Here is a 25,555-nt window from a genome sequence, read left to right as displayed (position 1 = left end):
CAGGCTGGTGTGCAGTGGCGTGATCTTGGCTCACTGTAACCTTCGCCTCTTGGGTTCAAGCGATTCTCATGCCTCAGCCTCATGAGTAGCTGGGATTATAGGCACCCACCATCCCTGGCTAATTTTTTTGTATTTTTAGTAGAGATGAAGTTTTGCCATGTTGGCCAAGCTGGTCTTGAACTCCTGACCTCAGGTGATCTGCCCACTTCAACCTCCTTAAGTGCTGGGATTATAGGTGTGAGCCACTATGCCCAGCCTACAATTGTTTCTTAAGCTGACCACAGAACTTGTTTTTGTTTTGTTTTTCCCATGAAGCTTTATGTATGACTAAAACAGCAGTCAAAACACAGGTTCCAGAGTCTGATGGTCTTGGGTTCAAATGCCAGCTCTCTGTGATGCTGGATAAGTTTTTACACCAGCATGACTCACATCCTTCATCTGTGAAATGGACGTGACAATAATAGCAGCTATCTCATAGGGCTCTTACAAGGCTAGAAGTACATATGCTTAAGCATATGAAGTGCTTAGCAGGTTACACTGATCATAGTCAAGTTCAGTAAGTGTGAGATAGCCACTTATTCAACAAACACTATATAAAACAAATATCTCTAGAATACTCGACAAATTTTCCTTGTTATACAAAACTAGGGTGCAAGGCAGCTATGCAATGATGAAAACAAATGTTTTAGTTAGAAGACACAGATCCAAATCCTAGCTTTGCCACTTAAGCAGTGTAACTCTGAGGAAGTGATTTATCCTCTCTGAATCTTAGGAGCCTCTTAGGTAAAATGGCAATAATAATGTAACCACCTGACTCTAGAATCTGCTTTTGACTGGTGCTTACAGGATTACTGTGAAAATCAGATGTGATAACAAAAGTACCTGCAATAGAGCGGGCACATTTGAACATGTGTTAACCTTGTTTGTATATGAATCTAGAAGAATCAGAAGCTCTTCATTTATATACATAAGGACTTTTAAAACCTCACATGCATTTTTACTAACTCAAACCCTTTTGTCAATATTCAGATCTACAATACCGCCTTGCTCTGAGTAAAATTCAACAACTGCACACTTATTTAATAATGCAGGATAGATTGATTATTTTTAAGTATATCTCCTTTGCCATGTAAACTGTTTCCCAATGCATAAAGGGCTTAAACAACTCAACACAAAGAAAACAAATGCTCTTATATAAAAATGGACAAAAGATCTGAATGGACATTTCTTAAAAGACATACAAATGGCCAACAAATATATTTAAAACATCACTAATCATCTAGGAAATGCAAATCAAAACCATGATATCATCTCACATAGTTTTAGCAAAAAGCCAGTAAGTGACTCTGGTATGGACGTGGAGAAAGCGGGGGCCCTTGTACACTGCTAGTGAGAACATAAATGAGTACAGCCATTCTGAAAAACAATTTGAAGGTTCCTCAAAAAAACTAAAAGTAGAACTACCATATAATCCAGCAATCTCACTGCTGAATACATGGCTAAAAGAAAGGAAATCAGTATATTGAGGAGATTAATTTTAGTCCCAAGCTTACTATAGCATTAGTCACAGCGGTCCAGATAGGACTTGAGGTTGGGCGTGGTGGCTCATGCCTATAATCCCAGCACTTTGGGAGGCCAAGGCGGGTGGGTCACTTACGGCCAGAAGTTTGAGATCAGCCTGGCCGACATGGGGAAACCGTGCCTCTACTAAAAGTATAAAAATTAGCTGGGCGTGGTGACCCATGCCTGTAATCCCAGCTACCTGGGAGGCTGAGGCATGAGAATAGCATGAATCTGGGAGGCGGAGGCTGCAGTGAGCTGAGATGGTGCCACTGCACTCCAGCCTGGGCAACAGAGCAATAGAGCAAGACTCTGTCTAAAAAAAAAAGAAAAAAACAACAACATACAAATCAACCTAAGTGTCCAACAACAGATGAATGGATGTTTTTAAATGTGGTATAAATATACAATAGAATATTATTCAGCCATAAGAAAAAATGAAGTCCTGTCATTTGCAGCAACCTAGATGAAACTGGAGGACACTATGTTAAGTAAAATGAGGGCCAAATACTACATTTCCCACTAATATGTGGGAGCTAAAAAAATTGGAACTCACGGAGATAGATTGTAGAATGATGGCTATCAGATATCCCTCTTTATTACCCTCAGGTGGGAGGGATAGTGAGGAGAGGGTAATAAAGAGGGATAATTAGTGGATACAGAAATACAGTTTGGTAGAAGGAATAAAATTTAGTGTTCAGTAGCACAATAGGGCAACAAGAGTTAACAGTAATTTATTGTATATTTCAAAATAACTAAAAAAGTATAATTGGAATGTTCTTAACACAAATGATAAACGCTTATGAAGGAACAAAGTAGGCATACAAGAAAAAAAAAGAAAGAGGAAAAAAAAGATAAACGCTTGAGGTGATAGGCATTCCAATTACCCTGATTTGATCATTACACATTGTACTTTGTATACTTGTATCAAAATATCACATGTACCCCATAAATAGGTATACTTATTATCTATAAGAATTAAAATTTTTATAAATAAATAGTTTCCCCAAATGACATCTTGCTTTTGGCTTTGTCAGATGGACATCAGGTGAAACTGTCAAGTCAATGAGTTCCATCCATCCCTCTCCTGCCTGCTCCATTCTCTCTCCTGGTCTCTCTGCCCTCTGCATTCTTCCTCCAGCCAGTGCTCCCACTATCATCTATCAAAGACCCACATGGTTGTAGATTCCAACAGGCCCCGGGGATCTAAGACATAGGGATCATAGTTCCTCACAGTTAGGGACTGTGACTTACTTGATTCAAAGTATTTTGATTATCAGGCATTTATTAACACCTCCCAGGGGTGACAGTATGCAGTCAGCAGTAGTTGGTAGGAATACAAGATGATGACATTCTCTGTAACCTCAAGGAGTTCATGCTTTAGTAGAGGAGAAGATGTGAGAAAAACCAATCATCATACACAGTAGTAAGCACTATACAGAGATGGGCTGGAAGAGCTTTGGGAACTGGGAGGAAGGTGGGTCATTCTACTCCAGGTCGGTCCCCTGTTCCTTTCTGTTCCTTATTTTTCCTACATCTACGGAGCATGTGCCAGGCACCATGACAAGCTCTGGGCCCACAAGAAAGACTGAAAGGTTGGGCTGACAGTTAAGACAGAAGGTCAATTTATAGGATGGCATTTCAGGCACCACAGTATCTGGCAAAGAGGGACTGAAGTAAAACTGACTGAATCCCTTAACAGCTGGGTGGACTTTGAGCAAATTAACCTCTCTGAGTCTCTGTTATCATTTCTTTCATTCATTTTACAAATATTTATTAGATACCTACTGTGTGCAAGGCACCAGAGATACAACAGCGTAATTTTTTTTCTGAGACACTGGAGTGTAGTGGCACGATACTGGCTCACTGCAGCCTTGGATTCCTGAGCTCAGATGATCCTCTCACCTCAGCCTCCCAAGTAGCTGGGACTACAGGCTTATGTCACCATGCCTAGCTAATCTTTGTATTTTTTGTAGACACGGGGTTTTGCCATGTTACCCAGGCTGGTCTGGGACTCCTGGGCTCAAGTAATATATCTGCCTCAGCCTCCCAAAATGCTGGGATTACAGGCATGAGCCACTGTGCCTGGCCATAGCTGTGTTTTGTTTGTTTGTTTGTTTGTTTGTTTGTTTGTTTGTTTTTTGAGATGGAGTCTCGCTCTGTCTCCCAGGCTGCAGTGCAGCGGTGAAGTGGCGAAACCTCAGGTCACTGCAACCTCCGCCTTCTGGGTTCAAGCAATTCTCCTGCCTCAGCCTCCTGAGTAGCTGGGATTACAGGCGCCTGCCACCATGCCCGGCCAATTTTTTTGTTTTTAGTAGAGATGGGGTTTCACCATATTGTTGAGGCTGGTCTCGAACTCCTGACCTCATGATCCGCCCGTCTCAGCCAACTGCGTATTTTTAAAAACCTGTCCTTGCGGCATTTAGGTTCTGTTGAGGGGGATAAACAATAACAAATACAAAATATAAGTCTACAGTATATGGATAGTGATATGTGATCTGGCAAAAAATAAAGCAGAGTAAAAAGTAAGGGAGTGCCCATGGTGGGAAGAGGAATATTAAAAAGACAGGTCAGGGTGACATCTGAGCAGAGGCCTGGAGGAGACCAGGGCATAATCCACGTGGCCACCTGGAGAGAGCGATTCAGTGCAAAGGCCTCAAGGAGGAGGCAGCCTGGTGTGTTCAAGGAACAGCATAAGCAGGTGAGGCTAGAGTGGTGTGGAAGAGACAGGGTGCTGTTAGAGATGAAATCTGATGACAGGGCCAGGCTAAGTGGGCCTAGTAAGCCACTGCAGGAACTTGGGCTCTCATTCTCAGTGAAATGGGAAGTCACTGGGAGGGGAGATGCGGTTGTTTGACAACAGGAGTGATATGATTTGATTTCTTATCTTAAAAAGGAAAATGGGTAAAAAATTAGGATCAGAGGAACAAGGCAGAAGCTTGGAGGGCAGCTACAATGCTAATGCAATAATTCAGATGCTGGCATTTGGACAAGGCAAGTGGTAGCAGAGTCAGTAGGAAGAGGGGCAGAGCTGGTAGGACTTTGCTTAATTCATGAGAGAGAAGATGAGCAGAGAAAGGGGTCAAGAATGATTGAACAACTAGAAGGAAAGAGTTGTGGAGCTACCACTGACTGCGCTGTGGAAGACTGAAGAAGGGACTGGAAGGAGCTGAAGAACCGTGTTAGACATGTTTGAGATGTCTAATTAGGTTTCTGGTAGTGACATCAAATAAGAAGATGGATACATGGGCCCAGAGTTTAGGGCAAGTTCTGGTGTGGACTGTGTTTTCATCTTCAGCAAGCCACATGGTTGCCTGGGGCAGGGCAATCCAGGCAGAGAAACAACCAGTTAAGAGGAGCAAAAAAGGCATGGTCCGGGAACACCATATGGCCTGCGTGCCTAGAGTGGTATGGAGGAGAGAACCCATCTATCTATGTGAGTTAAAGTTACCTTGGGCAAAGCAACCAGCTGTGATTGGCACACAGTAAGTACTCAATGATAGAGTGTATTTTCCTTCCCCTTCCCTGCCTGGCCCAGTATCTGCCTCCTGTTCATCTAAGACTTACTTCCTCAGCTCAGATCCATGTACTAAACATCTGTTTTGTCAAGGTCCCACAGGAGCCTGGAAAATGAGAGGGACTAAGCTGGCCTGGGATCTTGACACTTGGATGGTTCTAGAGCCTTGCAAACTTCAGGTCTTCCTCAATACCACTCACTTTAACTCCTATCAATATTCCAGTAAAAGAGCAAGAAAAATCATAACATTTCCCAAGACTAGATATAAATTTGAATCAAGAAAGCTGCTTAGAATTTGGACTTCAAACCCTTCCATGATGTTTTTGTTTAAAAATAAAACAGACTCAAAATAGTAACTTCCATTTTCACGTGACTAACAAATAGCAATTGTGGATTTTAGATCTTGGTACACTACATTCCTTCTGGAAATAAATCAGAATAAGTCAAATACCAGGAGTTCTGAGAAACAAAGGTCTCTGATTTGGGCTCCATTATCATTTGATGGATTACAGGGGAAAAAGTCACATTTAAAACTCTTCATTCTGGGGTGGTGAGGAAATGTAGGCACTGTTCTGGGTCCAGAGGTAGAAGAAAAACTACATGGTATTTCACCAAATGCTCAAGAGGACAGTCCCTGCAGTGTGTAGAAACAGGTAAATGCCTACTTGAAACTTTCAGTTCAGTAAGGAAGAAAGGAAGTCTAAAAAGGTTTTTTAAAAAGGTAAAAGGAGGCCGGTGCGGTGGCTCATGCCTGCAATCCTAGTACTTTGGGAGGCTGAGGCAGGTGGATTACTTGAGGTCAGGAATTCAACACCAGCCTGGCCAACCTGGTGAAACCCTGTCTCTACAAAAATACAAAAATTAGCCAGGTGTAGTGGTGGGCACCTGTAATCCCAGATGCCCAGGAGGCTAGGGCAGGAGAATTGCTTTAACCCAGAAGGCGGAGGTTGCAATGAGCCAAGATCACACCACTGCACTCCAGCCTAGGCAACAAAGTGAGACTCTATCTCAAAAAAAGTAATAAAAAATAAAAAGGCAAAAGGACAAATGACCTGTGTCTACCCCCGACAGCCAGCTAGAACACCTTGCCTGGTGATAGAACAGTCTTGTAGGCAATGACAGGCAAAAATCCCCTAGGCAGCTGTAAAACACTGTCCCGATTTCTCAAGCTCCTATTCCTCTCTATGCGTAAGACAGATTCTTGCTCTATCGCCCAGGCTGGAGTGCAGTGGCACAATCTTGGCTCATTACAACCTCTGCTTCCTGGGTTCAAGTTATTTTCCAGGTAGCATCAAATCATGACAACCATCAGTGCGCTCTGGAATGGGATCATCTGTAGAGATTCCCTAATGAAACGTGATGAGTTCTCTGGCACTCCAGCAACTGGAGTGTACTGAGGACATCACGTTTTTCTCGGGAGGTCAGTTATCAGCTATTCCACATGTTCTCCTGAACTAGCACATACAACGGCCCAGGTAGCACCATGGCACTGACCTCAGGACTGCACTGAGCTAGCCAGATAGCTTGCTTGCTTTTCCTTGTTAAGTCCTGGTTAAAATGCACAGCACCACTTGCTTATTAAGGTCTTACTGTGTGTCAGACAGTTGTAGGCACCAAGGAAACAAAGTTAAAAACAGACAAGATTCTGTTGCTTTGATGAATTCTGCTCTAATGGAATTCATAGTCCAATTAAGTAGTAATGGCATGTACATTTGTTTGAGCCAAAATCAGACTTCCTTTTAAAAATGAATGTGGCTGGCCAGGCTTGGTGGCTCATGCCTGTAATCCCAGCAATTTGGGAGGCTGAGGCAGGAGAATAGCTTGAACCCAGGAGGCAAAGGTTGTAGTGACCCAAGATTATGCCACTGTATTGGGCGACAGAGCGAGAATCTATCTTTAAAAAAAAAAAATGAACATTCATTTTTTCTTGTGCTCTCAGGGCTGGGATATGTGTGGAGGAGCGTGTCCACACACGAGGCCTACAGGCGCATGTGGATAACCTGATGAAGTCAGCCCCAGGATTTGTCCCTTTATATTCATGTAGGAAGAACTGCTGTGATTTACAAAGTTTATATCATCCCACAAAGTTTATATCATCCCATTTTATAACAGTGTTACGGGGTTTCTTGGTGAGAATCACTCTCCCCATTTTCAGTTGACACTAAGAAAGATCAAAAGAGTTGCCAAGCCTGCCAAGTTAGTTCATCGCAGCACCAGGATTATTAACCAAGTTATCTGATTCTCATCCCAACATTTCTTCGGGATGAGAATCACAGAATTTCGTTTATAATTCTACTGCTCTGCAAGACCTCCCCACGTGACAGGTGGTTCACCTACCTGTCACTGAACTGCTTTCTGCTCTCTATTGTTCTTACCCATACCTCCACCCTGCCTTTGCCTCAAACATCCCATCTCCATGAAGGTCAATCTTCTGCTTTTCTTAAGCCAATGGTTTGCAAAGTCTGGTCCCCAGGCCTGCAGCATCAGACTCACCTGGGAACTTGTTAGAAACAGATTCTCAGGCCTCACCCCAGATCTACTGAATCAGAAGTTCTGTAAATTCTGGAAGTGGGTTCCAGCAATCTGAGTTTTAATGAGCTTTCCAGGGAATCTGCTGCATGCTAAAGTTAGAGAACCACCCTGAACTAAGCTAAAAAGCTAGGTACCTCTGTAGTCCCTGTGTTGTCCCAGCATGATCACTGGGCCCCACAGACACAATCTAAAGAAGAAAGCCATTTGCCTGGCACCATACAGCAGCAATTTTTCAGGGCCAGCTTAGGGAGAAGCTTGAAAGAGGAGATAACAGGCCTTCCTTTTGTGGTCTACCCTCCATAATGATGGCCCGTTTTTCTCAATCAGTGCAATGGTCTCTAAATTCAACCTCCTCCCACCTCATCAGACCCAGCTCTTGGCTCTTGGATTAGAAGCCCACCGCAATGGTAGTGGATTTGTTGATATATTACCCTCCTCCCTAACTATGAAATGTAATGAGAGGCTCCAAGATCTGTTTAAGAGGGTAGATAAGGCTTACTTCATCTAGAATAAACGCTAACGATAAAATGTGAACCTCCCAATTGTTCTACTTTCTTCAAATTACAGAACGCTTCCATAACTCTCACAAGTATCACAAAAGCTACTTTTGAAACAGACACTAGAACCCAGGACTCCTGATTTATTCCCTAAGGGCCTATCTACTGTAACATGCCAGACATTAAATAAATTCTTCTTAGTCATCTAATGGAGCTATTATAAAAGTTCTGGTCACTCTGTAAGGCCCATGTCACCAGAGCACGCTGCCACAGAGGAAGAATTTCTTTGTCACAAACCCAGGCCATTAGAAATAATGCAGAGATACATGCTTAAACAAAGGATAACTTCCTGAATCCAAAGCATCAAGTTTGCTGAAAAGGGCAGGGGACAACCTTTATGGTCCGACTCTTCTTTGTGAAGATCTAATGATCCTCTTATCTACTCCCTTGACTGGCTAACAGGTCTGTAGTTTTCTCTTAGAATAATGAAAGGTGGTTATTCTTACTGTTTTAATGTCTACTGCAGCAACATTTGGAGGAATAAAAAAGGCCTGTAGAGGTAAAACAGGTTCCCAATCACTCTTTGCCCATCAATATGGAATTTATGCTCAGTTCTAAAATGCACAAAAATTGCATTTGAAAAATGAGAAGCTTTCAGAGGTCAGAAACGCATACACACACAGACACACACTCTTCCATATGTTCTAGAGAGAAGGAAATATGCACAGGAAGAATCTGATGACCCTCCCATTCTGCCTCCTTTATTTTCATTTCTTAGAAACTCTTTCTATTGGAACATCCCTTCCCACATTTATATCCAGGGATAGATTCCCGGAGAAGAGATGGAGAAGAGAAAAGGGGTAAGATTCACAAAAGATCTAATTTGGAGCACTAATAATTACAGCAGCTGAAAGGCATACTAAAGCAAAGGACTCTGTTAGCAAAACACTATCAGGGCACTTCCCAGAAAACAGCCCAGCCATGAGATTACTACTAAAAATAAGGAAGACAAGCAGAGCCAAAATCAAATCTCAACTATGCAGACAGACTTGCAGAATTTTTCACCTTCACTGCTACAATTAGCATTTTTTAAAAAGAGCAGTAGACTGCATGAGTTGACAAAGGAAGAAAAACAAAAGATAGCAAGAGACTCATTCTGGATACACAGTTGCTATTCTGTATTCATAACTCTACACCAGCAACAGCAGCTCAAATAAGGCACAAGGTGGGGTCGTGGACAAATTCACAAATGATCACACCAATTATCCACGCTGCACTTCTGCCCAACAGTAAACACCCCTGACCTGCACCACCTCTGCACCTCCCACCCCCAAGACCAGGATAAACCCTACCATATGCTGAAGAGAACCCTGTTTTTTTGTGAGAACCAGCCAGAGCCTAAGCTGTCATTACACAGCAAAAACCTAGCGAGAACAAAAAGCCAGCAGCAGACTGATGTAGAAAGCCCAGAACATACCTGAATTCTTCAAATGCAAACATGACCTAGTCAGAGACAATTTCCTTAGATTGTGTGGTAGTCTTTTTGGTGTGAAGGACAACCATTTAGTTAGTCAGATGGTGCAAAGTGCAGAAGAAAGAGGCGGGGTTTCCACACCCCCCAATATTCTGAAGTAAAAGGCTTTCTGCAGACAGGGGCCTGCAGCCTCCAGCTCCGCCAGCTGCTGACAAGCAGCAGCTAACAGGGGAGGCAGCTAGAAAACCATGTGATCATTCCAGCAAGTCTGATTAATGCAGTGTATGCTTAGGCTCCAGGCTGGGAACTGGATTAGTCTAGAGAAAGAAGTCGAACCCAGGGCACGCTTGGGATCCTGGGTAAAGCATGTAACCCATCCTACCCCCTACCAGAACTGTGCAGGTTGGGGAGGAAGGAGGAAGGTTGAAAAGAAATGAGAATGCAACCTGTTCCGCTGTGATCTGCCTAATTACCTCATCTTCCTGTGGCTGCTGCTGCTATAAGATCAGGCATGACCAACATTATACATGAACATAAGTACTGAAAAATTCTGCAGAATTCTGCATTTTACCATTCCTCTTCCAAACATTATTTTAGCACAAATGCATAAGCTGCTTCAGAATCACAAAAGTCGCATTTTATGTCCATCACTTTACCATGAGCAATGTGACCTTGCATATCACCCCTGATCAGTGATCTCATTTATTTGATTATTCATTTATTGAGCATATAATGTACCAGGCTCTCACCAATTCCCTGAAGTACAAAAATTGCTATAATCATTTCAGAAGAGAAGAAAATGGAAATGAATGCTAGCCCCCAAAAGAGAAAAGAGAAATGTTTATCAGGCTGGCAAGATTTGGCAAATGAGCAACTGAGGCTGTATTCTGAAACTCGCCATGAAGAAAAATCTTCAGCATTCAGGTTGCAAATCTTTATGAAATATGCAAGACAGATAGATCTCAAATAAAAACTTGTGAGTCACTCTTGACTTTTTTCTCTCCCTTGCACCACAGCATCATCAATCACTAACTGTGATCGACCTGGAAAAGGTGGCCTGAAGCTGCCCCTTCCCTCTCACCCACTCATGCGACCTGAGGGTGCCCTCGGCATCCCTCACTCAGCCTCTGGCATTAGAAAAATTGCTCTAGCTGATTTTTAGAGAAGCGGTGGAAGAAGAAAGACCAGTTAATAATGTGATTTTGATGCCCCTGTTTAACCCCGCATTACTAATTCCTCAGTGCCGAAAAGATAAAGTTTTTTACACTTCACCCTGACATACCCAGTCCTATTTCTCCAATTCTCTCTTCCACTAAAACTCTTCGCAAACCCCAAAATTCAGCCAGACATTCACAGTTCCCAAAATCTGTCAGGACCTCCCTTCTCGGGCCATGAACCAGCTAGATGAGCTCATTCGCTGCTCCCTAATATGAGCTGCTGCCCACACGCTGCTCCCTCGCCACTCCCTCTCCAGGGGGCTGAGCTTACCCCAGGGCAGTGTGCTGCTCTCTCTCCTTGGCTGCCACCTGTATGGCATCTAGAATTCTGTTTGCCTCCCCCATAAATTTAAGTGTTCCTTGAGGACAGGGATATGTGAAGTTAATTTCTGTATTCCCAATGCCTGGCACAGCACTTGACAAAAAGGAATTATTCAAATAAGGTTTGCTGAATGAACCTCTTTTGCCTCAGCTTTTATCAGGGAAAACAGTGATCCAATACACGCATTCACACAAAGGTGCTCTGGGACAAATGTATCACTCTTCATACAGTTATCTCTGTCTCTAAGAGAAGACAGTCCAGGACTTGTCTCAAAGAAATGCAGTAACAAAGGTCAAATGGGGGAGACTGATGAGTTAGGGAGGTGTCTGGGTGAATCCTATGGTCCGCCAAATCACACAGCAATCACCTAAGCGGATCTGGAATGCCTTGTGCAGTACTCCTGACCAGCCTCTGCCTGAGACCTCTGGTGATGGTAGCTTCTTGGCAGAATCATCATAACAGGAAACACAAAATATTCAAGTCATTAAATAACCTAGTTTTAAGTCCCAGATCTGCCATTTACTTTGTGATCATTGACAAGCTACAATTCTCTGGGCCTTGGATTTATACTATATAAAACCAGAATAATACTGATACTGCCCATGCCTCTCTCACAGGAGTGTTATAAGAAACCAATAAAGGAGGAGTTGCAAAAGTTTTCTTATCAAGTATAATAAGTTATATAAATATTTTCATCAGCTTTATTACCTCACAAGATCATCTCTAACTGGACAGCTCTGATTATTGGATGGTTCTTCTTCATGATGAGACTACCACTCCTAGGAAGTATCCTGGTCTGCTCAATGAGTAGCTCATTTAATTTTGTGGAGACCTCTAGACTTTTTCCACCAGTGACTCAAGACTCTCCTTTTGCAGGTATAACCAGCACTTTTGAGGGTAATTAATAAGGTCCTGGTAGAGGGCAGTTGGTATAAATGATGAAAAATCAAATCCCAGCACCAAGTTTATTTTACACATAATATTATGAAATTCTCCCAATTTACTAATAAGGAAACAGAGGCCAAAGTGGTTAAGTAACTTGTCCAGGGTCTTACAGCTATGCGTGGCAGAGTAATGACATGGACTCTGGCTGAGCTAACTCCAACATGCTCTCCCCTGGTGTCCAATGATCCAACCAGCTCAGCTGCCTCCAGAAGATGACTAATTTATATACTGTCAGGCAGCCCTTGGCCCTGAAGAGGGGCTGGGACACTGACCCTTTGGGCTATTTTATGCAGCTGGCCAGGTGAAATCACCAAATTTCATGGCCAAGCAAGAGACCTGCAAGGTCGGCCGGGCGCGGTGGCTCAAGCCTGTAATCCCAGCACTTTGGGGGGTCGAGGCGGGTAGATCACGAGGTCGAGAGATTGAGACCATCCTGGTCAACATGGTGAAACCTCGTCTCTACTAAAAATACAAAAAATTAGCTGGGCATGGTGGCTCATGCTTGTAATCCCAGCTACTCAGGAGGCTGAGGCAGGAGAATTGCCTGAACCCAGGAGGTGGAAGTTGCAGTGAGCCGAGATCGTGCCATTGCACTCCAGCCTAGGTAACAAGAGCGAAACTCTGTCTCAAAAAAAGAGACCTGCAAGGGCTAAAAAACAGTGTCTCAAATGTCCCAGGAAGTAAGAGGTAGACACCTCAGCTGACATCCATTGGGGTCCAAATGGGAACCGAGTCTGCTTCAAAGGCTAGACATCCTCAACCATTTGATTACTGCTAACACCAAAGCGTCAGAAACAGAAACGTAAGTGAGGATCCATGACTCCTGGCAACTCCACTTCTGTCTCGAATAGGGCTCAAAAAGGCACGTCTGTGACCACATAGTGTGCGTGTCTGTGTGTGTGTTTTTGTTTTTTTTTTTGAGACGGAGTTTCGCTCTTGTTACCCAGGCTGGAGTGCAATGGTGCGATCTCGGCTCACCGCAACCTCCGCCTCCTGGGCTCAGGCAATTCTCCTGCCTCAGCCTCCTGAGTAGCTGGGATTACAGGCACGCGCCACCACGCCCAGCTAGTTTTTTGTATTTTTAGTAGAGACGGGGTTTCACCATGTTGACCAGGATGGTCTCGATCTCTCAACCTCGTGATCCACCCACCTCGGCCTCCCAAAGTGCTGGAATTACAGGCTTGAGCCACTGCGCCCGGCTTGTGTGTGTTTTTAAAAGGCATTCCAAGCCATTCACCAACAACTCAGGCTCAGATAATGCACATTCCTACTCCGGGACTTAAGTTCCCTTTGTACCATGAAAGAGTAGCCAGATACTGACTTTTTAAATTAATAAGTCTTTTTTTTTTTTGGAGATACAGTTTTACTCTGTCACCCAGGCTGGAGTACAGTGGTACAATCTCTGCTCACTGCAACCTCCACCTCCCAGGTTCATACAATTCTCATGCCTCAGTTTCCGGAGTAGCTGGGATTACAGGCATGCACCACCATACCAGAATAATTTATTTTTTATTTTTACTAGAGACCGGGTTTTACTATGTTGGCCAGGCTGGTCTCGAACTCATGGCATCAAGTGATCCGCCCACCTTGGCCTCCCAAAGTGTTGGGATTACAGGCATGAGCCACTATGTCCAGCCAATAATTATCTTATTTTTAAAAATAACACTTCCATGGAACCCTAATATGTACAACTGATCGAAGTAGAATAGTTTTGGCTGAAAAAGGGGTGGAGGGGCCCTAGATTCCCTGCTGCAGGGCCTTCCTTCCCTCTACCAGCGACAGGCTCTGCCTGAACACACTGGCCTAAATGACTCCAGCAGGCCCCGTCAGTGCTAATGACCTATGGGGGCTCTCCCAGCTACAAACTGTCACACTCACCCTAATCTGGACTCACTTCCTCCTTCTATTTTCATTCCTAAGAATATCCTCCCTACCCGAACTGGTCTCTCCTGCCATGGCAGAACACTCGTCTGCAGTGACTGGACAAGTGAGCTGCCTGGGACTTCTCTGGAGAAGCAAACATGGAGACACTGAAACAAACACAACCATGAACAGGAAATGACCCTGGGTTCCTAACAATGTGGGAAAGCTACATGAGAATATTTTAAACAAGTGTCCTTAGCTTAACCAGTACCTTAGTTTTGCAAGCCAAGTCTTTTCATTTGAAATAGTCAATTGTCCAAGAAAAGGAATTTATGATTTGTTAGTACTGAATCTCATCACAGTTTACTTGGAGGCCAAGAAACAGACAGTTTAAGGCCCTGATGTCCCGTGGATTTGAGCCGTAACTTACAATCAACATTTCCTCTGCCACTTTTTTAGGCTGTAGGCACACAGCCATGATGGACATGCAGCAAAATAAGGACTGAGAATCTGAACAGAATGTAATGTGCCAATCAAGTAAAAAAAAAAAAACTCTATCTCGACATTTGCTAATACCCACATTCACTTCTGTGTTGTGCAGAGATGAAACAGAAGGAGCCACAAATAGAAGTCAGAGATGATCATGACTGAAAATACTATTCTTTTCTCATGGTCCAATCAAGGATCTTTCCAACGGCCAGGGGACTGAGTGGTAATGAGGAATTCAACAGTATCTTTAGAGGCCCAGTTCTCTCTGGTTTCACTTCTACAACCCTAATGAAGACCCAACTAGCCCCTACCAGATCTCCCGCCTGTCTTACTCCCTTCCTGCACACAGTTTCCAACCCTACCACTTGCCAGTTAAAAAACCCACAACTCAAAAACTAAAAATAGAGTTTCCATATGATTCAGCAATTTCACTGCTAGGTATATACCCAAAAGAAAGGAGATCAGTATACTGAAGAGATATCTGCACTCTAATGTTTAGTGCAGCACTGTTCACAATAGTCAAGATTTGGAAGCAACCTAAGTGCCCAGCAACAGATGAATGGATACAGAAAATGGAGTACACACACACAATGGGGTACTATTCAACCGTAAAAGAAATGAGATCCCGTCATCTACAATAATATGGATGAACTGGAGGTCATTATGTTAAGTGAAATAAGCCAAGCACAGAAAGACAGACTTCACATGTTCTCACTCATTTCTGGGGGAGCTAAAAATCAAAACAATTAAACTTGTGAAGATAGAGAGTAAAATGATGGTTACCAGAGGCTGAGAAGGGTTGAGGATGGTTAATGGGTAACCAATGGGCAGGAGACTGACTATATTTTATCTAATTAAATATAGTTAAAATATTAAATATAGTTAGAATTAATAAGAACCAAACACCAGTGTCTGATAGCACAATAGGGTGATTACAGTTGACAATATTTTATTGTATATTTAAAAATAACTAAAAGTATAACTGGCATGTATGCAACACAAAGAAACGATCAATGTTTGAGGTGATGGATACCCCATTTACCCCATTTGTAATTAGTGATTACACATTGTCTGCCTATATCAAAATAGCTTATGTACCCTATAAATATAAATATTTACTATGTAACCATAAAAATATAAAAAATAAACCTATCACTCTTTTTCACTGTCTGCATAATAGTCTCAGCCCCCAAACTTGGCATTCAGTTCCTGAACAATCTGACCATTTTACGCTTCAAGCCGACTCTCAAACTTGCCAACCCGGCCCCTCGGCATGGCCCTGCAATGACCCCACACCCTAATCATATCACTTCCACCTGTACTGTGTGCACAGAGATGAAACACAATGAACCACAGATGGAAATCTGCTATGACCATCACTAAAAATACTATTATTTTCTCATGGCCCAGTCAAAGATGCTTCCAATGGTGAGCGTACCCTTGGTCCTGGGTCCACAGTGCTTCCGCCTTCTCTCCACAAGTGGCTATGGAAAGGTATGATTCTGAATCCAGTTCTATTCCTATTCATCTGAGAAGCCCTGGGCAAATTCTCACCAGTCTAAGTCTCAGTTTCCCCAACCGAAAACGGGGAAGAAGGTATTTTGTGGGATACTGTGATGTGCCTGGCACACATTAACCACAATCAATGGTAGCTAATATTATCAAATATGCTTTAAAAACCCATCGATTTCCCCTACTGACCAAAATCAGTCTACACTGATCTCTAAAACTCCTGAATTCCTATCATAATCATTAAAATTATTCTTAAATTTTTCACACATTGTCTTATGCTGAACAACTCAGTTCATTACCTGTTTTGGGACTCTAGCCAAAGACAGTCCCTGGGGATGGAACTAGAAAGGCTAGAAAGGTAAGTAAGGCCTGAAGGGTTTAACTCCCCACAACCTCCACCAGACAAGAAATATACATAGAATCTAATACCAGCACGCTTGCTATGCAAATACAGTTTCAAAAGGAAGCCATTACAATTCTGGGTCACTATCCTTAAATTCTCCTATTTTGAAATTGTGGAGTGTCCACTACCACTGACCCTCAGTTTTAGTCCTAAGCTTTCACAAGGCACAGCAATTCTCAGTCATAGGTAGTAAGTCTTAGAGATGGTCTTTCTCACAACTCAATTCATGTGGTTCTTAGATTACTAATGAAACAGAACCAAGATCGAAAACATTTCAACAGAAAAACTAAAACCACAACCAGGACCATTAGCCAAAGAAGTGTCAGCTCCATGAAAGGAGGGCCCTTGCGTCATCCTTACCATTCTTTCCCCAGGCCTGGCACTCAGAATTGTTCATCTGTTAATTAATCAATGGGTTGTGGACTTAAGAGAGATTTCATAAAAAGATAAAATTAGATTAAGTTAACAGTCCTTTTTCCACTGCAAGCATCAAATAATAGGGTGCATAACCCTTTTGAATAAGCAAGTGCAGCTGCTCCAGTGTCACTCTGATGCACTGAGATTTGCTAATTAAGAGTGTATTTCCAGGAATAAAGGAATAATCAAGAAGATAAAGGCATGTAAAGCAAATACATATATATATGTTCAATAAATAGCTATATACTGGGTACCTGCTACGTGGTTAGCACTGTTCTACCCAAGGTGGGAGAAGAGGCCAAAGAAGATTCAGATGCACTTCAAGTCTTTCCAACAGTTAGAAACAGACCCCATAAACTAAAAAAGCTGAAATAATAGTTAGCAATGGTAATTCAATACCAAGTATATGAAGCTGAGGTATAGGATTTTCTATTTATTCCTTCGTGTTCCCAGATTTTTTCCCACTTCAATTAACTATTTTTATCAATATTCCTTTTGAACCCTGGCTCCATCATGAAGTTGCTGAATAAGCTTGGAGGATGAATCGCTGGAGGGTGAATTCCTTAACAGCTGAGTGTCCTTTGGCAAAACACTTTATCTGTCAGCATCTCAGTTTACTCACCCATAAATTGTAAATAATAATTCCTATCCTGTTTCCTCATACAGAAATCCTGAGGATCAAATAAAATAACAAGTGTGCCAATCTTTCATAAATTTTAAGTGCTATGCAAGTCAACATTAATACTATTATTAACAACAAAAGAAATTATCCCTTTCCACTTCAAGTTCCTTGAGATCTTGATAAGGCAAGAATTTTAAGTCTTCATCCAGGCCATATAATTAGATTATCCTTAAGAGCAACTTACTGTCCAAGTGACCAAGAGAATCTGGATAAACAGTCATAAGTATAGGAATGCAGGGCTGATAGAATCTTATTGTCAATTTAGTCAAACCTTTACTCTTGGGCAATACAATCTAAGCCATCCAAGATGCTTATACGCTCAATATGCTTATATACTCAATATGTACTGATTTATGTCAAAGTCTAATTTTCCGAAAGATAAAAACACAGCTCTCACAAAAATATTTAGTATACATGTGTCAAAGGTTGATTAATCTTGTAAAGTTAGATATAAAACTGGTTAATGTTTCATTTCAGAGCAATGAAACCATTATCTTTGAGGTTATCTTTTCTATTAAACAGAAATCGCTCAATTTCTACTGGACAAAAATCGTTTGTAACGTATCCATTTTCTATTAAATTAATGTCTAACTTTAGAGAGTCTAAACTCTAGTCAAAAGTAAGTCAAATAATTACCTTCTCCAGGAATGTTCTATGTCCCGTCAGTGGACTTTCTGAACAAATGTTTTTAAGTGATACTGAAAGGGCACATAATAATGTTTTTGCCTTTTCTCCAAGTTTAAGATAACATTTCAAAAATCTCTTTAAAATACCTAAACATAGTTTATCCTCTATTCCAGTGAACTGGTTAATAAAAAATTCTTTCCTATCTGGCCCATTTTTGTGTCTTCCTCATTCACACTGTCAGATACAGTCAATTCCTCTTCAAAGGTTTGGTTTGTTAACTTCCTTGTTCTTTGTTCTTAAAAATCAACTTCCTTGTGCTTTCCTGCTCCTACTTACCCACTCTGTAAACTACCCCTACCGCCACAATGGGTTTTCCAGCTGAAACTGCCCGTCCCGCCACTGTAACCTACACTCCTCCTCTGTTTAAAATAGCCAATCAGGATTAGTTTAGTTTGTGTGGTCCAATCCCAGCCAACAGGGATAAGACACAGAAGCAAGGACCAAGTGCATTAGGGATAAAAACATCTTTCCTCCTTTGTTCAGTGTGCTCTTGTGATCATGACTGATGCAGGCAGCACCCTACTGCAGAAATAAACTGCCTTACTGAGAAAACTTTTTGCCTGAGTGCTAGTTGTTCTTTGCAGCGCCAAGAATTTGTTTCCAACAATCTGGGGGCTTCTTTGGGATTCGCTTCCTCCCCCAGGGAGAGGTCCCCAATCATCTCTCATGAAGAGATGTGTCCCACTGCCTTGCTGTAGTGGCCTCAGGGACAAGGGGATCGAGACTTCCCCCGGAGTCAAACCCAGACTCTCAGCAAGGTGGTGTAAGGATCCTCACACACTGCAGCGACCAGGTAACTCTGTACACAGACCAAGGTAAGAAACGTCATGGAGACAACAAAGTATTTCCTTTGTGGCTGGGATATCCTGGAGGTTGAAAGTGGGTGAATGAGATTCCATCACATTGAATGCGGAGTCAGTAAGTCCAATCTGCAGTTCTGTGGTCACCTCATACAGCTTATGGCAGCCCTCCTGTAAAGGTGTCCAAGTCAGGGGCTTATACTGAACCCGCAAATGCTAAGAGAAACCTAAATTCCCAATGGGTAAGCAGCCAGAGAGGATGAAGCAAAAGGAGAAGCGTGCAAGAGACCTCCAACTGGTGGGGTTAAGTCTCTAGAGAAGGGAAAGCAAGAGATCTCTAATAGAAGGGATTGAGCCTCTACAAGCCTCTAGGGAAGGCAAGGCAAGAAACCTCCAGTATGAAGGATTGAGCCTGAACAGCACTCAAAATGGGAAATACCCCAAGAAAGACAAGGAGTAAAAAGGATAAAGCTAATAGCAATGATATTCCCCTCGATAGTCCCCTAGGTGTCACATTAAAATACTGTAAAGATGATGAAATGACTAAGCATAAGAAAAAACAATAAATGATAAAGTATTGCCGTTTTATTTGAACCCAAGGACCCATTCTCAAACCGTCAGTCTTCTGGCCAAAGTTTGGGTCAAATGAGGGTATGATGTGTCAGCTTTTAATTCAATACGTGAATGATAAAAGTCCAGTCTCTCAAGAGCTGGTCTATGCTCTTTGTTGGAGACAAGGACCTGTCCTCCTTTTTCCTTTAAAGACAACCAGGGAAAAACCTAATCTAGCACTTCTGAAAGATAAGCTAGTTCCCATGACTGAAGACTCCAACACAGGGGACCCCCTAGAGTATCTTCCTCTGCTCAGTACCCCCGACCCTACTAATCAGGCAGCCGTTGCTGCCCCAGACCCCACTCCAAATCCTTCCCTTGCTTATGCTGTTCCTCCTCCTTGCAACCATGACTTTTGGGAATTATCGTCCCATGCCATTACCAGCCTAAGTACCCTTCCCTAAAAGGATTCCAATGGGAGGTAGAACAATGTAAAAAGGATATTCAGAACTTTCCTTTTCCCCTTGCCTCTAGGACATCAGCCCCGACCCTCTTCCCTTTAAGGGAGGTACCCCAAGGAGGGGGAGCCTTTGGCTTCATGAATGCTTCCCTAACCATGACAGAAGTTCAAAATTTAAAAAAGAGAACTCAAGCCACTGTTAGATGGACCTCAGTTACATACTTGGGCTGAGTTAATGTTCATACTGGGCATCCTCTTTTCAGGGGAAGAAAGGAGCATGGGCATAGAGCTGCTATAGTGGTCTGGGAATGGGAACATCCTCCTGGTCAAAACATTACTGCTGCAGACCAAAAATTCCCCACCCAAGACCCTGGATTGAATAACAATGCAGCTTACTGGGAAAATATACAAAACCTTAGGGAAATTACAATAAAAAGAATTTGGGAGTCAGTACCCTGAACCCAAAATGTTTCCTGAGCATTTAACATACAACCAGGGAAGGATCAAGGGCCTATGGAATTCTTAGAGACTGAAAGAGCGAATGAGAAAACATACAGGCTTAAATTTAGAAGACCCACTAGGGCAAGGAATGCTAATGCTTCATTTTGTCACCAGTAGTTGGCCAGATATCTCAAAAAAATTGCAAGATAGAGAATTGAAAAGACTGTCCCATGAGTGAACTCCTCAGAGAAGTTCAGAGAGTATATATGAGAAGGACAAAGAGAAGCAAAAACAGAAGGCAAAAATTATGTTATCCACCTTCTGACAGGGGGCTCCAAACCCATAAACTTCTGAACAGAGCTTCTAGGGACTGAAACCTATAAAGGATCCAAGTCTTCATTTGTCAGGCCCTATAAAGGGCATAGGGAAGCAAAGCCAAAGAATCCCAAAGCAAGAACGGAGGAAGGATGCGATACATGTTTTAAATGTGGAAGAGCCAGTCGCTTAAAGAGGGAATGTCCCAAATGGGAGAAGGGAAAAGAAGATATTCCACTCATGACTTCTGAGGAAGACTGGGGGGTCAGGGGCTCTTTTATCTCGAGTCCCACCAAGAGCCCTTGATAAATTTAGAAGTAGGACCCAAATATAAGCTCATAACCTTTTTAGTAGACTCAGGAGCAGCCCATTCCTCTGTTGGTTTCCCTCCATCTGATATCACTTGCTCCTCAGAAGAAGTGTCTCAGGGGTCAAGGGAGAAGAATTTAAAGCAAAAATCCTAGAGGAAACAGAAGTCGAGTACAGAAGCCCATCAATTCATATTAAGTTTCTATTAATCCCCGAGGCAAGAATTAACCTATTAGGAAGGAACTTGACGCTAAAACTAGGTATAGGCTTATATGTTGTGCCAGAAGGACTCCTCACCTCATTAAACCTACTTACCACTGTGGAAGAAAAAAGCAATATCCCCTTCCCCTAGAAGGCAGAATAAGCTTGAAGCCCATAACTGAGGGTCTCATTCAGGACAGGCTCCTTGAACCCTGTATGTCCTCTTATAACACCCCAATACTGCCTGTAAAGAAATCAGATGGGTCATACCAACTAGTACAAGACCTCACAGCTATCAACCAAATAGTCCAAACTACTCATCCCATTGTCCCTAATCCTTACACCATCCTCAGAAAAATCACATATGACGATCAATGGTTGACAGTGATAGACTTAAAAAAAGTGTTGTGGACACGCCCTGTGGCTAAAGACAGCCCAGACATATTTGCTTTCAAATGGGAAGATCCTCATTCTGGATGAAAACCACAGTACCAATGAACAGTTTTGCCTCAAGGGTTCACAGATTCCCTTAACCTCTTTGGTCAAACTTTAGAACAGGTTCTAGAACAAACGTATACACCAAAACACTTATGCCTGCTTCAGTATGCAGATGATCTTGTTTTATCTGGTGAAACTATAGAACAAGTGGTTACTTTCTCCACTAATCTTTTTTTTTTTGAGATGGAGTTTCACTGTTTCGCTCTTGTTATCCAGGCTGGAGTATAATGGCGCGGTCTCGGCTCACCGCAACCTCCGCCTCCTGGGTTCAAGCAATTCTCCTGCCTCAGCCTCCTGAGTAGCTGGGATTACAGGCATGTGCCACCATGCCCAGCTAATTTTTTGTATTTTTTAGTAGAGATGGGGTTTCACCATGTTGACCAGGATGGTCTCGATCTCCTGACCTCGTGATCCACCCGCCTCAGTCTCCCAAAGTGCTGGGATTACAGGCTTGAGCCACCGCGCCAGGCCTAATCTTCTTAACTATTTACATGAAAAAGGGTTACGGGTCTCAAAGGGAAAGCTCCAGTTTGTAGAACCTGAAATTAAATATTTAGGACACTTAATAAGTTAAGGCAAACAAAGGAAGGACCTGAACAGGTCAAAAGAATCGTGTCCTTACCTTTGCCTAAAGCTAAGCAAGAGCTCAGAAAATTTTTAGGATTAGTTGGGTACTGCTGATTACAAATTGACTCATGTGCCCTAAACACAAAATCCTTATACTTAAAGCTCACCCTAAAAAAACCTGACCCTCTCCTTTGGACCTCTGATGAAATACACCACATTGAGGAGCTAAAGCACTTACTCGTCACTGACCCTGTCTTAGCCCTGCCTTCCCTAGAAAAGCCATTCCACCTTTTTGTTAACATAAACCAGGGGGTAGAATTTGGGGTGCTTACCCAAGAGCATGGAGGCTGCTGGCAGCCTGTGGCTTTTCTATCATTTTAGATCCTGTAACTTGTGGGTGGCCTGTATGTAATCAGTCTATTGCAGCCACCACCCTATTAACTAAGGAAGGCAGAAACCTAACTTTTTTTGGGGAAAACTAGTAGTAAGCATACCCCACCAAGTTATTAAGCATATCCTAAACCAAAAGGCAGGGAAATGGCTCCTTGACTCAAGGATCTTGAAGTATGAAGTTATCTTACTAGAAAAAGATGACTTAACATTCACCACTGACAATTCACTCAACCCAGCAGGTTTCCTAACAGGGAACCCAAATCTAAAAGGACCTGAACCTAAGTGTTTAGATTTAATTGATTATCATACAAAGGTCAGGCCTGATTTAAGAGAGACCCTTTTCAAGACAGGATACTACCTATTTACAGATGGCACCTCCCAGAGAATTGAAGGAAAAGGGCATAATGGGTATTCACTGGTTGATAGGGAAGCTCTAGCAGAAATTGATTCAGGAAGATTATCCAATAATTGATCTGCTCAGACATGTGAATTGTTTGCATTGAATCAAGCCTTAAAACATTTACAAAACCAAAAGGGGACTATTTATACTGATATTAAGTACGCTTTCGGGGTAGCCCATACCTTTGGAAAAATCTGGACTGAATGGGGTCTCATTAATAGCAAAGGCCAAGGCCTTGTTCACAAGGAATTAATCACCCAGGTGTTATATAACTTTCAGTTGCCAGAAGAAATAACTTGTCCACATCACAGAACACAAGAAAAATCTTTCTTTTGAAAGCCGAGGGAATAACCTAGCAGAGCAAATAGCCAAACAAGCTGCCACTTCCTCTGAAATGCTCATTTTTCACCTAAACCCTTGTCTCTCTCCCCAAACTGCCATTCCCATCTTCTCTCCCACTGAAAAAGAGAAATTATTAAAAATAGGAGCCCTAGAAAACTCAGAAGGGAAACAGGTATTACCAGACCAAGAGAAATGCTGTCTAAACCTCTCCGGAGGGAAGTTTTGTCTCAACCACATCAAGCAACCCGCTGGGGACCCCAAGCTATGTGTGATGCAGTTCTTAGATTCTATGGATGTATAGGAATTTACATCCTAGCAAGACAAGTTACAGACAGTTGTCCAACATGTAAGAAAACTAACAAGCAAGCCCTACGAAAACCACCCTCAGAGGAAGGAGTCCAGGACTAAGACCATTCCAAACTGTCCAAATTGATTACACCAAAATGTCCCCAGTCAGTTGTCTAAGGTACTTATTAGAAATAGCGGATCACTTTACTCACTGGGTAGAAGCCATTCCCTTCCCAAATACAACTGCTTATAATTTAGTTAAAGCACTGATTGAAAATATTATACCCAGGTTTGGATTAATAGAAAATATTGATTCAGATAATAGAATCCATTTCACTGCACATATCATTAAGAAATTAACCCAAGCACTAGATGTAACATGGGAATACCATACTCCTTGGTGTCTACCTTTATTGGGAAGAGTAGAAAGAATGAACCAAACTTTGAAGAAGAGTCACTTAATCAAATTAGTGTTAGTTGCCATGGACTAAATGTCTTCCCACTGCCTTGTTAAGAATCTGAGACCAGACGCAGTGGCTCACGCCTATAATACTAGCACTTTGGGAGGCGGAGGTGGGTGGATGACGAGGTCAGGAGATCAAGACCATCTCGGCCAACATGGTGAAACCCCGTCTCTACTAAAAATATAAAAGTTAGCTGGGCGTGGTGGCCGGTGCCCATTATCCCAGCTACTCAGGAGGCTGAGACAGGAGAATTGCTTGAACGCAGGAGGCAGAGGTTGCAGTGAGTCAAGATCACGCCACTGTACTCCAGCCTGGTGACAGAGCGAGACTCTGTCTCAAAAAAAAAAAGAAAAGAAAAGAAAAGAATCTGAATTGCTCCTTAGAAAGATGCTGGCTTATCCCCATATGAGATGTTACATGGGTTGCCTTATTTACACCCACTGCTGACATTCCTACAAAAGATCAGTTTCTCAGAATTTATAGTTTATCTGCCACTTCCTCTTCCCTCAGAACTAAAGGTCTTTTAGGACAGGCACACCCCTAGAGTTTCCAGTACACCAACATCAGCCTGGGGACCATGTCCTTGTCAAAAGCTGAAGAGAAGGAAAACTCAAACCGGCTTGGGAAGGACCCTACCTAGTACTTCTAACCACTAAGACCACAGTTCAAAAAGTGGAAAGAGGGTGGACTCACTATAATTGAGTCAATAAGACATCACCATCTTCAGAATCATGGACCATCACTCCAAGGCCCACGCCCGCCAAATTAACCCTAAAAAGGCCTAATAATGACTTGTCTATTTTCCCTCTTCTTTCCAACAGGAGGTCATCTTGTCATCAATGTGACTCGGCCTAACCATCCTTTAACCCTTCAGTTTGAAACTTACTCAGCCATCCCATGTGGAGATGAACAAGATCAAAGGAAGCTATCAAATGTAGATAAGTATCTATGTCCATACCGTAGGGAGTCAACCAAGTACAAGTATGGAGGCTTAAAAAGTCCCTGTAGTGACTGGGCAGATGTTTCGACGTTTGGTGGACCACTCAGTATAGAGGGGGACGGCCAGGCCCCCTTTTTCAAATAAGCTGCGGGGACTGAAACAGAGACTCCAACTAACTCGTGGTTCAACTAACTCCAACTAACTACTCCACCAAATTGTAAGCCACTGCAGTGTAACCCCTTCTTGCTAATTATAGATAATCCCCCAAAAATGGCCCAAGAACTCTCCATATTCAAACAGTATGGGTTAGAAGCAGATGTTACAGGACAGGATCACACAGGAATCTTCTCTCTGAGGTTAGCTAAACCATCGGTTAGCAATAATAAATCCAGACCCAGAGTGTGAGGAACATGTGGAACCCAACACTCTACCCAAGCATAGCAAGCCTAGCATTCTCCTCCTACTTCC

At 42.6% G+C, this 25,555-nt stretch overlaps 1 protein-coding gene across 2 annotated transcripts in view; it reads right to left on the bottom strand.

Moving 5' to 3' along the window:
* The window catches only part of EVL (Enah/Vasp-like), a 179,854-nt gene that overhangs the window by 117,352 nt on the left and 36,947 nt on the right, over window positions 1-25,555 (bottom strand). Inside the window, exon 1 of one of the 2 annotated variants that reach the window (XM_010352380.3) lies at window positions 9,584-12,345. The exons of the other annotated variant lie outside the window; for it this stretch is intronic. Coding sequence (XP_010350682.1) covers window positions 9,584-9,606 — 23 coding nt within the window. The 5' untranslated portion in view covers window positions 9,607-12,345. Of the gene's footprint in view, window positions 1-9,583; window positions 12,346-25,555 lie in introns of those variants that run through there. 2 annotated transcript variants of the gene reach the window in all.

Source organism: Saimiri boliviensis, chromosome 2 (assembly GCF_048565385.1).
Source record: "Saimiri boliviensis isolate mSaiBol1 chromosome 2, mSaiBol1.pri, whole genome shotgun sequence".
Lineage (NCBI taxonomy): Eukaryota > Metazoa > Chordata > Mammalia > Primates > Cebidae > Saimiri > Saimiri boliviensis.
The sequence above is the reverse complement of the archived record's forward strand: the minus strand, read 5'-3'. Positions and strand labels throughout refer to the sequence as shown.